Below are 11,384 nucleotides of genomic sequence, written 5' to 3'. Positions count from 1 at the left end.
CTCAGATATTTCGCTCTTCTAATACGATATCAATGTCACCAAAGACAAGCTTGCTGTCGCCTAAATTCTGCTCATTCTACTTCGACGCAGAGTAGATACTAGCATGTCTGCAGCGAACGTTTCAAAAAAAGCTGAGCAAATTGCAACAAATCGCTATTGCACCTGCCACACCACTTCCTCAAGACAAAGACATACTCGAGGATACTTCCAAGATACTCAAAAATCGATAACGCAATTCAAGAAGACATGGGACTTGTTGGTCATCATGTTATCGTTGGATATAAGTAGAGAATGGTTGTCGAGGGTAAGACCCTGACTTTGTCTCGATGACGGGCGTCTCAAGAACTTTGATACATCACTCTCTCTTTTCTTACTGCAATCCAGCGCCATGTAGTAAAAGTGTTTATTCGAAACTTACCATTTACTTCCCAAATAATCCAAAGATGGACTGCAAGACATGAACGAGTACCTTTAAGAAAGAGGCAAGTCTAGGCGAATCGCATACCTCCACAACTCGAAGCTCTCTCCATCTTTTGCAGGGTCGCGTTGCGACACGAGCGAGTCTCAGAAAAACAACACCACCCAACAACGCGTCTCACATCCACAACTACATCATCCTCGCGCGCACAAAAGGCCTTCGCAGCGATAACATCCCAGCGACCTTCATCCCGCAAACCAAATCTCATGGCAACACCACAATTCCCCACTCGGCCATTTCCAGGTCTCGGTCGCGCATCCACAGTAGGAAACCAACAACAACAACAAAACCAACAAGCACCCCAAACTGCAAATACATACAACGCACCAAACTACGGCGGACCTTCGAACACGTATAATACCGGAGGAGGAGCAGGCCAACGCGACGCGCTAGCGCGACAAGAGCGCGAAAGAGCAGAAAGAGAACGACGAGAAGCAGAAGAGCGTGCAGCAGGAGCTCTAGACGCATTATCTGAAGAACAAAGGGAAGAGATAAACGAAGCTGTGCGTAGCTCCCACTCCCCTCCCTTCCTTAGTTTCTCTATTTGATTGACAACAGTTGCTAACGCAAGACACAGTTCTCCCTCTTCGACCTCGACAAAGACAACCACATCGACTACCACGAACTCAAAGTCGCGCTAAAGGCTCTAGGTTTCGACCTTCCAAAATCAGAAATCTTGACGCTACTCCAAACCCACGGGATTCCTGCCTCTTCTACCTCTGCCCACCCTGCGCCTGCCACAACCAAACCCACCTTTTCAGGTCCTTCAAGACTGGTCCTTCCTCATTCCGCATTTGTCGCTATTGCCGCTTCCAGGATCTTGGCTCGCGACCCTAGGGATGAGATTTTAAGGGCGTTTGAACTTTTTGATGCAGAGGGAAAGGGAAACATCAATTTGGCGGATTTGAGAAGGGTGGCTAGGGAGTTGGGAGAAGGATTGCAGGAGGAAGAGTTGGTGGCTATGATTGAAGAGTTTGATCTTGATGGTGATGGTGCCATTAGTAGGGATGAGTTTGTGGGGATTTGCTTGGGATGATTTCCTTGCATAGCTATTTGCAGAAAGTGGGCAGGAGCTTTTGCATGCGTTCTTGGGATTGGAGTTTGAACGATTGGACATGGATGTTTTCTTTTCTTTTGGGCAGCGTTGGCGTCTTGTCTGGCGTGGTCTTGTTTCTCTTGCACGCAGCTTTTTTGTTCTCGATTCACGAAAGCGGTTTGCATTGTTTCTTGTGCTTTTCATAGAGAGGATGGTTTAAATTGACAACCGAGATTCTCAGTCAGGTCTCATGATCTCACGCTGCAATCGAAGCAAAAAGATGCTTGTTATTATTTCGTGCGCATTCTTCATCAACAAGTGTCCATCTACTTTTCCTTCTCGGCAAGCACAAAGCGACGTTCCACTTCCATGACCTTCATCTCATCGCCCTCGAAGCTCAGACGAACATAATCGCCACGGTCGAGAGAGATATCTTTGGCTCGCCAATTCGCACTGACTTCTGCTTTGTAGAATGTAGTCGTGTCCTATGTTTGAGGACCCGAGTCAGCAGTCGCTCTTTGGGGTCTGGTTTTCTCGCAATGATATGAAATGATGGATAGGTAGAAAATGGGTGTGGTCAGACTTACAGGATATTGAGCCAAAACATGACGACCCTTGTTCAAATCGGCAAGGCCTTTGTTCTCAGTGGGAATGGGCATGAGGTGAGCGACAGAAGCTCGGTAAGGTGGTGGTAGTTCACCGCCGGGCACTGGATCGGGATCTGCATCTTGGATCTCGTAGCGGCGTTGTTTGCCTTCTCCAATGACGTTTGTGACGCGGCAGAGGATGCCTTCGCCTTCTTGTGTGCGGCCTTTGTTGCGGTAGAAGACGTGGGCACCGAGGGAGAGTTGTAGTCTGCTGGATCTTGGTTCGTTTGCTGTATTTTGTCAGCCCCCAAGGCATGTTTGAAGGAATGAAAGAGACGGAAACATACCTTCAACGCTGGATGCCACGCTCTCAGCTCCGTCTTCCAGCTTCACACTGACTTCCCTAGTGCTGGTGACACTCCTCTCTCTATTCCTCTCTCTACTCTTTCCCTCCACAGCCAATCTATCATTCGTCCCCTGTCTACCACCCGGTCTAGGACTACTCGTCCCACTCGCCTCATCGTCAATATCCATACTCCCCGCCTTCCTTTTTAGGTTTGCATTCCTACCTTTGGAACTGCTATGTGATCGCGACATATGCAATGACTCCTCAGAAGCTTCGCGCAATCCAGCGAGGATTTTTATGCTGTCGAGGAGACTCATTTCATCGGATTTTCCGTCAATGATGTGGCTGACGTCTTCGCTGATTTTGACGTTTTCGCGGTAGAGGGATTCTAGACGGTCGTCGAGGGTCATGTCGGTGAGTTCTCCTGCTTCTGTTTGGCGGAAGATTTTAGGGTTAGTGGTTTATTCTTTTAATCTCGGATCATGTTTGGCCTTCTCGACGTGTATTTTCTGATGACGAGTGTATGTGACACTTCCCAATGCCGAGACTTGGTGACATGTTGAAGTAATGGGTACTTACCTAATAGAGCAGCCTGTTCCTTTTCCACATCTATAATCTCTTGCCCAATGGCCGCCGACCGCGCCTAAAACCACGATACGATCAGTGATTGTCCTATAATGATCATTCTTGAAACTCGGGACTCCTTGCTCAGGTCGTGTTTGTTCGTCTTTTGCTTAGGATTGACTCGGAAAGCATGAAGACGCGAAGAACAGAGATGGGGAAGAAAAAGAAATACACATACCACCATACTATCAATCTTCTTCGCTCCCTCTCTAATTGAATTCCACAACCTGCGCTCTTCGTCTGCATCTTGATTCAAACTGGCTCTAGGCTGGCGGTTTCGTGATGACATTTTGTGCGTGATATGACTTCCCTCGACGGCAATGACGTGTTCTCCAAGACAATTGATCAAAAGAAGAGATAGCAGTTACGAACAAATCAAAAGTTTGAATGGTTGTTACAAGTGTGGTCAAGGGTAAAGCGGGATATTCCTGGGGAAAGTAGATCAATAGGAAGGCACAGGGTTCGCGTTTCGGGAGTGTCGTCGAGGTTGGCCAATCAAAGGCCGTTTGTGGAGGCTTAGTCACATGTGATCAACGGTATTGAGTGACGACGATGAAGACTGCGATATCTTCACCTTTCACTTTAGACACATGTTTTTCGCTCAAGCGGTCAAAGTACTCTTGTTCGTAATGAAGGGAGAAAGTCGTGAGCTCTACGCAACAGATGATCGAAATCAGCCCAGAGTGTGATGACACACGCACCACCACACTGAGCATGTCCATACAATTCATATGCTAAGACCCATGCCGGGGCCACTACCATAGTTTCCCAAGCGACAATTCTCCAATTGACCAAGACACCCAATGATCGAGGGTCTGTCATGCTCATAACTCGAAACAATGAAAACTGTTCGCAGACCCAAAAGCATTCCTCGCGACAACAAAGAAAAGGTTGGCCGCTCTGGGTCGAAGCATCAAGTATAACAAACACGTCTTTTTTCCTATTCTTTTTGACCCGTTCTTTCCTCTACTTCTGATTACTCGCTGCTGTAACACTCCTTTACGCGTTCCTCATTTGCTCGACACAAATCGCACTTTTCTTAGGAATCGAGATATCCTCCTGCGCCATCAAGACCAGAACAGAAGAAAGGTCAACAAAAATGCATCTTACGACTCCTCTCCTCCTCACCATCTTCGCCTCTCTAACCTATGCGCAAGACCAATCCCTACCAACAACCACCATTCCTTCAGACCCCAACAACCCCATCTCAGCAGCTCTGTCCGACTACTCCTCCGCAACATCCCTAATCGCCTCTCTATTCTCTTCCGCTACAGAACCCATAGAGAGTATCTACTCAGAAGCAACCTCCGCCGTCGCCTCTGTATTCGCAGACGCTACTAGTGGTGTCAGTAGTTTAGTTTCTGCAGTTGGGAGCCAGGGGAGTAGTGTGTGGAGTGAGATCACAGCGACAAACACGCAAGAACCAACAGTGCTAGCAACAAACGCACAGGGAGAGACGAAAACGGTCACCGTGTCGAAGAGTGAGCAGACCGAGACCGCGACATCTGGACCCGCTGCATCGACGAGCGAGTCAGAGGCAAAGGAGACAAAGAACAAGAGAAGAGCTGATGGGTTCTTGTTTGCTGCTGTATTCGCCGCTGTCGCGTACTTGTAGAGAAGAGATTGATATTGTCTATTGGGCGGATGGGACGCGAGTGCTTCAGATCACCAAGGCATAGATTGAGTGGTTGACAAGGATAGAATTCGACCCAAAGAGTAACTGGCAAGAAAACAGACTTGATTTCATTTATCGTCAAAACTGCTTCTCGTCGTCTTGCATATTGGCTTTAGTTGCAGGAACACCGCCTTCTCTCCTAGCTCTTTAGACAGTAAAATTACAAAATCAATGTTATGCAGAAAAAAAAGAACAGAACAAGCGAATCAGGGGTATGAAAGACTCTCTCCATGCAAGCAGAGAAAAGAGAAGAGTTGAGGTCACTGAGCAAAACTTCGTAACCAAAAACAAGCAAAAGAAACCACCCAAACTTGCTAGTTCAGAAGAAGTAGAAAAGAAAAAGAGTATTCAAGAAGAATCGAAATGTCGAGGGGAGCACAGCAGAAAGCAACTACGGCCTGGGTTATTCCTTTCGCTGTCTGGTGTTTGTTCTGATGTTTGTGAGTCTGCTCAGACTAACATCTGGCGACTTGCTTCTTCCTCCTCTTTTGCCGTTGAACTGACGAGGCGGAGTATTATGGCCGAGAAGGGGTAGTAGAGATATTTGGTTGATAATTGGGGTATTCGCGCGTATTGGGGTATCAAGTTGGAGAATCGGGGATGTGCATGTCTGGCACAGGGGTTGGCTGGGTCGACAAGCGGATGCTGTAAGGATGTGGATGCCGTGGTAGGCTCTTCTCACGAGTGGCTTATTTGGCGGGCACCTTGATGTGACTGCTCAGCCAGGCAAGACCCTCGAAAATGCCTTCGCCAGTGGTTGCGCAACTAGGCTCGACCTTCCAGATGTGGTTCTTTGCGATAACGTTGAGGTTGAGAGCGTCCGAAACGTCCTTTGGTCGCATGCCTGTGTGGAGAGGAACTGTCAGTATGCGATTCTCATAGGAGTGACTATGTTGTGCGCCTCTTACATCCGCCGACATCTTGCTTGTTGGCAAAGACCAACAGGAGGGCGTCCTTCATTTCACGGTCTTGAATGATGCGGGTCAATTCAGTGCGAGCCTCGTCCATACGATCGCGATCGTTCGAGTCAACAACGAAGATAAGACCCTGGGTACCAGAGAAGTAGTGTCGCCAAAGAGGACGAATCTTGTCCTGACCACCGACATCCCAGACATTGAATTTGGTGTTCTTGTATGTGACGGTCTCGACGTTGAAGCCAACGGTAGGGATTGTTGTCACATCCTGATCCAGCTTGAGTTTGTAGAGAATGGCTGTTTGGGCACATCGGGTCAGCACATTGCGCATTGGCGGACACAGTCGCACGACTACTCACTCGTCTTGCCAGCAGCATCAAGACCCAGCATCAGCAAACGCATTTCCTTGCTGCCAAAGATCTTGGCCATCATCTTGGATATTGAGCCGCCCATGGTGGATAATGTGTCGGGACGTCGAGTTGAGGTATTGGCTATTAGGTCGCACGAAGAGTCGCTACAAGTGGGTAGCCGGTAGACAGGGTGGATCGAAGGAGAGAGACGGTGATGTGTTTGGGCAGAGGTGAATTTTTGGCAATGGGACTGGAGCCGTTATGTCGGTTTCAGAGATCAACGGTAGCGTGCTGAAACGGCGTCGTTGTTGCTTTTCCCTGTTCTGGGCGTTGGTGCTCGTGCGACGAACCTTTTGGAAAGAGGGAAACTTCAAAGTCAACAAGAGGAAAAAGCACAGCAGCTTCAGCAAGGGTGTATCTTTGCAATGACTCGCTCTCTGGTACGGCAAAAGAAAAGAGAGGTTGCACCAAGCCCCTTTCTCCCCCTGCTGCACTTCTTTGAACGAGATGGGCGGGCTTGCAATCTCCGCCAGAGAGAGACTTGGGTCGAGCACGGCTCACAAAGAGACCCTGCATCAACTCTGCCTCGACAAACACAACCCTCCTCTCCGCGTGTTTCAGCTCTGTACTCAACTACCGTACTCGTACGAGTGCTGTCACGTTTCCGAGTTTCGTGGTATATTCACCTGTGATTTGCTATTGGTGCCTCTATACAAAAAGTCTATTGTATCTATACAAGATTGCCAGTCCGCAGTGGGTCTCTGACTCTGAGCCTCCAAACGTACCATTGTTTGCTGTCCTCTTAAAACCCACTTTGCCCTTAATACTCCGAGGATCGACTGCTCTTCCGCTTCGGAGTGTCCGACTCGAAATCAAAGCATCCTCATGACGCCTTCAAATGCGACCAACGCCATTGCATTTGCCGGGAATGCTCTCAAGAAGCACGGCACAAAGCCCCTCCAGTAACCCCGCCATCCACTTTCTCTTCCCACAGCTCGAGCAGCATCTCGCCAGCGAGGGAACTTTCGACTCGCCAAATCGTCAGTCATGATGCGTTGCTTGATGACGTCCGAAGGATAACTCGTCAGCCAAAAGATCTGCGCCGACAGTCCTCCCGCCCAGAAGTTGATGGCTGGTGCCGACATTGCAGTGTTCTTCTTGAACCATCTTGTAAACATATCATAGGAACCCCACCAGAAGAAAAAGAAGGTACGGAATATCAGCGTCGCTCCGAGACCATGATACAACCCTCGTAATCCATGTTGGCGGAAGATTTGGCGTGAACAATCTATGGGTCCAGAGTATAGACGTTTCGACTTGTCGGCTGAATACTGTACCTGCAAACGCGCTTTCACATGTTCAACAGGCGCAGCAATGAACGAGACAGTGCTTCCGGCCATGATTCCTGCAATGGCATGTCCTATCGTTGGTAGCGTCTGGTCTGAAGGCATAGCGTATACACCGGCTGCACTTCTAGTCTCTCGCATAGGCTGAAAGACACGCTCGTTGAGCAGTTTCCGGTAGAAGGTCAAGCTGCCCAGCATCAAACTATCCATGAACATCCATCCTACCAGCGGAGGAGTGGCTCCTTTGTATAATCCTTGTGGTCCTTCTTTTCTGATGGTTTGCATCAAGCAGTCCAGCGGTCCATTGAATTGAGACTTTTGCGACGTCTGTAGTCTGACTTTGATCGTGTCGAAGGGGTGTCCGACTGCGTGATTGGTTAATTGGTGTGCGCTGGTATTGTGCTGTTCTTGAGAATACCTGTCAGTTTGGCAATGCCGCTGAAGACGCCGGCGACGAAGCCTTTGTAGTTTCCAGCAGGCTGAGCTTTCTTGGGCAGCTCAGTCTGGCCATCATGGTGACTCCGAGGCAAGGAGGCCGGGTCTGTTGTGGTCGCTGCGGACATTGTACTGGCGGAGAGAAGAACGTTCAGGTTGTTACTGAACTCGCAGTCATGCCGATGGCAGGATCAAACTGCTTGGGCTACCTGTTGACAATGGCTGAATTCCACAAGACGATGCGACGCAGACGGGTCGATAATTTGGACTCGCTGACCCGGACTTTGTGCGGACTTTGTAGACATGACGTGCAAGAAGCTTGTTCGACTTTCAACCTGCATCGATCGGCGTGGAGACCTTCATGTTTACCATGTCTTCAGCTCGAGGACTTGACCTGTAGTATGTATCTTGCAACAAGAAAGTAAACGACATAGTATAAAACACAAAAGCACTCGAATAAGAAGGAAAAGATATATATGAAGCTCTTTTGCAAGCAGAACATGCAAGTTCAGAGAATTGAAGCATAACCGGCTCTGATGAGATAAGATCCAGCTTGAATCATCGGTCTCTCAAACATCATCACCAATACATGGAAAATGCTGGTTCGGCCGCGTGTCCCTCAATGACTGACTGAGAGTGTTCTTCCTTGTGCAACGGTATAGAGAGATGTTAGATGGACCAAAGAAGGATCAAGAAGGATCGGAGTCAAGGCAGGGACGGATCAGGGTCTGTGCCTTCCATTTCCAGATGGGGCCAGGCGTGCTCGATCGCGACGCCAACTCTAAAGCCAGCACGTTGTTCGATTGAGTAATCATGTAGTCTCAACATTTCTTTGGACAATTGCTCTTTGTCCTCTTGATTGCACTTTCTTCTTGATCAAATACACAACAATGGCAGAGGGCGCAGCATCAGAAAGAGTGGTCGATTCGGCCAAGGTGTGGACAACACTAATCACAAACACCGACTATCTCTCGGGCTTGTTGACTCTCGACTACTCGCTCAAGGCCGCCGGCAGCAAGTACCCTCTCGTCGCCCTCTACACCGACACGTTCCCTGCCGAAGGTCATGCTGCTCTTAAAGCTCGCGGCATTCCGTCCAAGCGCATTCCCTACCTGCTGCCTTCCTTGTCCAAGGACTACAGCAACGACCCTCGCTTCTACGACTGCTGGAGCAAGCTTACTCCTTTCGGTCTTGTCGAATATGAACGCGTCGTCCAGCTTGACAGCGACATGCTCATCCTCAAGAACATGGACGAATTGATGGACATACCTCTTGATGGCCCAGAGCTCGCCGGACGTGGTAACCGTGTCTTTGCTGCAAGTCACGCTTGTGTCTGCAATCCTTTAAAGAAGCCGCATTATCCCAAGGACTGGATCCCTGCCAACTGCGCATTTACCACTCAACACGACAACCCCGAAGACGCACAACATACTGGCGCTTCTCCACTCGCAGGTCTTGCCATGCCCAACGGAGGCCTGCAAGTCGTCGTCCCGAGCAAGGAAGTTTACGACCTGATCACAGAAGGTCTCAAATCATCAGTTACCGCATCCTACGAGTTTGCCGATCAGTCAATGCTCAGTGACCTCTTTCCTGGCCGATGGGTCGCTCTTCCCTACATCTACAACGCTCTCAAGACCTTGCGCTGGAAGGGTGTGCACGATGCCATCTGGAGAGATGATCAAGTCAAGAACGCTCATATCCTGCTTAGTCCCAAGCCTTGGGATGAGAAGGGTGACGACAAGGGAAAGAATGATGAAACACACAAGTGGTGGTGGAACTACAACGATCGCCGCCAGGCAGATGAGAAGAGCAGGAACATTGACGATGGCTTCTAAGCGCGTTGTCAAAACGATATATATGCCGACAGTCGATGTTGGACGATTTTTGATACCCAACTCTTGATGATCAACGTATAATATATTCTGGAAGAGTCACAGTCATGTGTCGCCATACTCATATATTGGAATTGGAAGAGGACGAGAGGGCTACAGATGCTGGCTGCTTCAATTCATTCGGTTCGCCAAGATCTGCTGACTACCTATCAAAACTCCCTCATGCTACCTCTCACCTCCCACAACAACCCACTCTCTCCTACCCTTTATATACGAGAATTTCCTGGCCTCATTAACAAGCCAAGAAAGCCGTGGTGGTGCAGTGGTCAGCACACCTGATCTGGTATTCTAAGTCCCTAAAACCGCCTACCTAAATCCCCAAACTCGCCTACCTAAGTTCCTAACACTCTCTCTCAAAGAACGGGAGGTCGCAGGTTCGATTCCTGCTCACGGTGCATGTTATTATCTTTTTGCCTCATCTTTTTGGTTGTCCCGTCGCAGCGAGCGATATCTTTCACTCATACGCTGAGACTTGCCTTGTTCGCACGAAATTCTCGACTCTTTGTTGGCCAGAATGCATTGCATTGTTATGTTCTTTGATCACCAACACTCCAAATAATGCCTTTGTCGTTGACAACCTATGTTCTTTGTCGATTGTCACACAGCTTCAGCTATACTTACTCAGCAGCCAATCGTCGCAACAGGCTTCATGAATTCATTGTGACATTGCAACAAGGCAGTAAGCCTCCAAGCAGTGAAACCAAAGTATTGATAAGGTCTCGAGTCTTCTGCCTTGAACTCGAAACTCACAGCCCAGCTACCAAGAGAGCACGAACAACCAAAACAGACCCAAGAACATCAGCAACCTCCAGACTACAAACTTTACAGCAGAACCAGAACCAACTTTAAAAATGCCTTTCTTCTTTCCCTGCGCTATTTGCGGCTCAACTTTGCCCAGCACCACCTTTGCCTATCAAAAGCACATGACTCAATGCCACTGGTCTGGTAAGAACAACAACACAAACACATTCCCTTTACCTTCCATCTTCACAACCTCCCCAATGCCCAGCCCTGTTGCTTCTGCTACCTACTCCTGCTTCTTCTGCAACTTTGAGTTGGCAAATGTGAATGAGCTCGCTAGTCACTTGATTGTCTCCCACAGCTCTGATCTTCACAGCATTCTCTGCCCTAAAGCCACTGACGCCTTTCTTCGTGTTGAGATTGCTGAGTTTTTGAATCAGTTTGCTGCGACTGGAGCGAGTTTTGTTAGTCTTTGTTATTGTTTTCCTGGTCACCCTATTCACTTCACCAATTATCTTGATTGGACTGAGACTGATGGCACTGAGACCGAGACTGAGATTGCTGCTGATGAAATTGCTGATTCTGGTCTTGGTGGGAGTCCTATGTCTACTGGTTCTCCTGCTGATGGTCTTGCTGCTGAGAATTCTAATCTTTTTGCTCTTCCTGGTGGGTCTGCTCCTTCTCTTGATGGTAAATCAGCTTCTGCTATGTCTGTCTCCGCTGATAACAAGTCTGGTTCTGATCCTGCCTCCTCCTCCAACATCACACCCAAAATCGCTGAATTCTTGGTTTCGATTGGCCTTACTCCCACTAGATCGACGTCTGGCAAAAGAGTTTATCTTCGTCCTGTCATGCCATAAAACAACAACACAAAAACAATCCACTGGTGTCAAGGTATGGGTGCCAAGTCAAAATCTTCTGGTGTTTGGGTGTGGGTGCTAAGTTCTTTCTTGGGAGTTT

At 48.6% G+C, this 11,384-nt stretch overlaps 7 protein-coding genes across 7 annotated transcripts; 4 read left to right on the top strand and 3 right to left on the bottom strand.

The window, feature by feature from the left end:
• Positions 1-684: 684 nt before the first annotated feature.
• Positions 685-1,514, top strand: M437DRAFT_78718 (EF-hand; the record flags this gene model as incomplete). The annotated part of the gene is made up of 3 exons (XM_041027039.1): positions 685-721; positions 929-981; positions 1,056-1,514. 3 exons carry the CDS (start codon positions 685-687, stop codon positions 1,512-1,514), a joined length of 549 nt encoding a protein of 182 aa, XP_040875722.1.
• Positions 1,515-1,840: 326 nt separating this feature from the next.
• M437DRAFT_78717 (uncharacterized protein) lies at positions 1,841-3,360 on the bottom strand (the record flags this gene model as incomplete). The annotated part of the gene is made up of 5 exons (XM_041027038.1): positions 1,841-1,999; positions 2,102-2,391; positions 2,449-2,877; positions 3,027-3,090; positions 3,250-3,360. The coding sequence occupies 5 exons, from the start codon at positions 3,358-3,360 to the stop codon at positions 1,841-1,843; spliced, it is 1,053 nt and encodes a 350-aa protein (XP_040875721.1).
• An 810-nt stretch (positions 3,361-4,170) lies between these two features.
• M437DRAFT_69634 (uncharacterized protein) lies at positions 4,171-4,686 on the top strand (the record flags this gene model as incomplete). Its single annotated transcript, XM_041025317.1, has 1 exon — positions 4,171-4,686. The coding sequence occupies one exon, from the start codon at positions 4,171-4,173 to the stop codon at positions 4,684-4,686; it is 516 nt and encodes a 171-aa protein (XP_040875720.1).
• Positions 4,687-5,435: 749 nt separating this feature from the next.
• On the bottom strand, positions 5,436-6,113 carry M437DRAFT_58519 (ARF/SAR superfamily; the record flags this gene model as incomplete). Its single annotated transcript, XM_041023411.1, has 3 exons — positions 5,436-5,590; positions 5,655-5,957; positions 6,020-6,113. 3 exons carry the CDS (start codon positions 6,111-6,113, stop codon positions 5,436-5,438), a joined length of 552 nt encoding a protein of 183 aa, XP_040875719.1.
• Positions 6,114-6,882: 769 nt separating this feature from the next.
• Positions 6,883-7,919, bottom strand: M437DRAFT_78715 (carrier protein YMC2; the record flags this gene model as incomplete). The annotated part of the gene is made up of 2 exons (XM_041027037.1): positions 6,883-7,721; positions 7,775-7,919. 2 exons carry the CDS (start codon positions 7,917-7,919, stop codon positions 6,883-6,885), a joined length of 984 nt encoding a protein of 327 aa, XP_040875718.1.
• Positions 7,920-8,681: 762 nt separating this feature from the next.
• M437DRAFT_69631 (glycosyl transferase family protein) lies at positions 8,682-9,626 on the top strand (the record flags this gene model as incomplete). Its single annotated transcript, XM_041025316.1, has 1 exon — positions 8,682-9,626. One exon carries the CDS (start codon positions 8,682-8,684, stop codon positions 9,624-9,626), a length of 945 nt encoding a protein of 314 aa, XP_040875717.1.
• A 908-nt stretch (positions 9,627-10,534) lies between these two features.
• On the top strand, positions 10,535-11,284 carry M437DRAFT_88232 (uncharacterized protein; the record flags this gene model as incomplete). The annotated part of the gene is made up of 1 exon (XM_041028781.1): positions 10,535-11,284. The coding sequence occupies one exon, from the start codon at positions 10,535-10,537 to the stop codon at positions 11,282-11,284; it is 750 nt and encodes a 249-aa protein (XP_040875716.1).
• Between the last annotated feature and the right edge of the window lie 100 nt (positions 11,285-11,384).

The sequence above is a fragment of the Aureobasidium melanogenum genome (assembly GCF_000721775.1).
Source record: "Aureobasidium melanogenum CBS 110374 unplaced genomic scaffold scaffold_29, whole genome shotgun sequence".
Taxonomy (NCBI): Eukaryota; Fungi; Ascomycota; class Dothideomycetes; order Dothideales; family Saccotheciaceae; genus Aureobasidium; species Aureobasidium melanogenum.
This window is presented reverse-complemented; position numbering and strand designations above follow the sequence as displayed.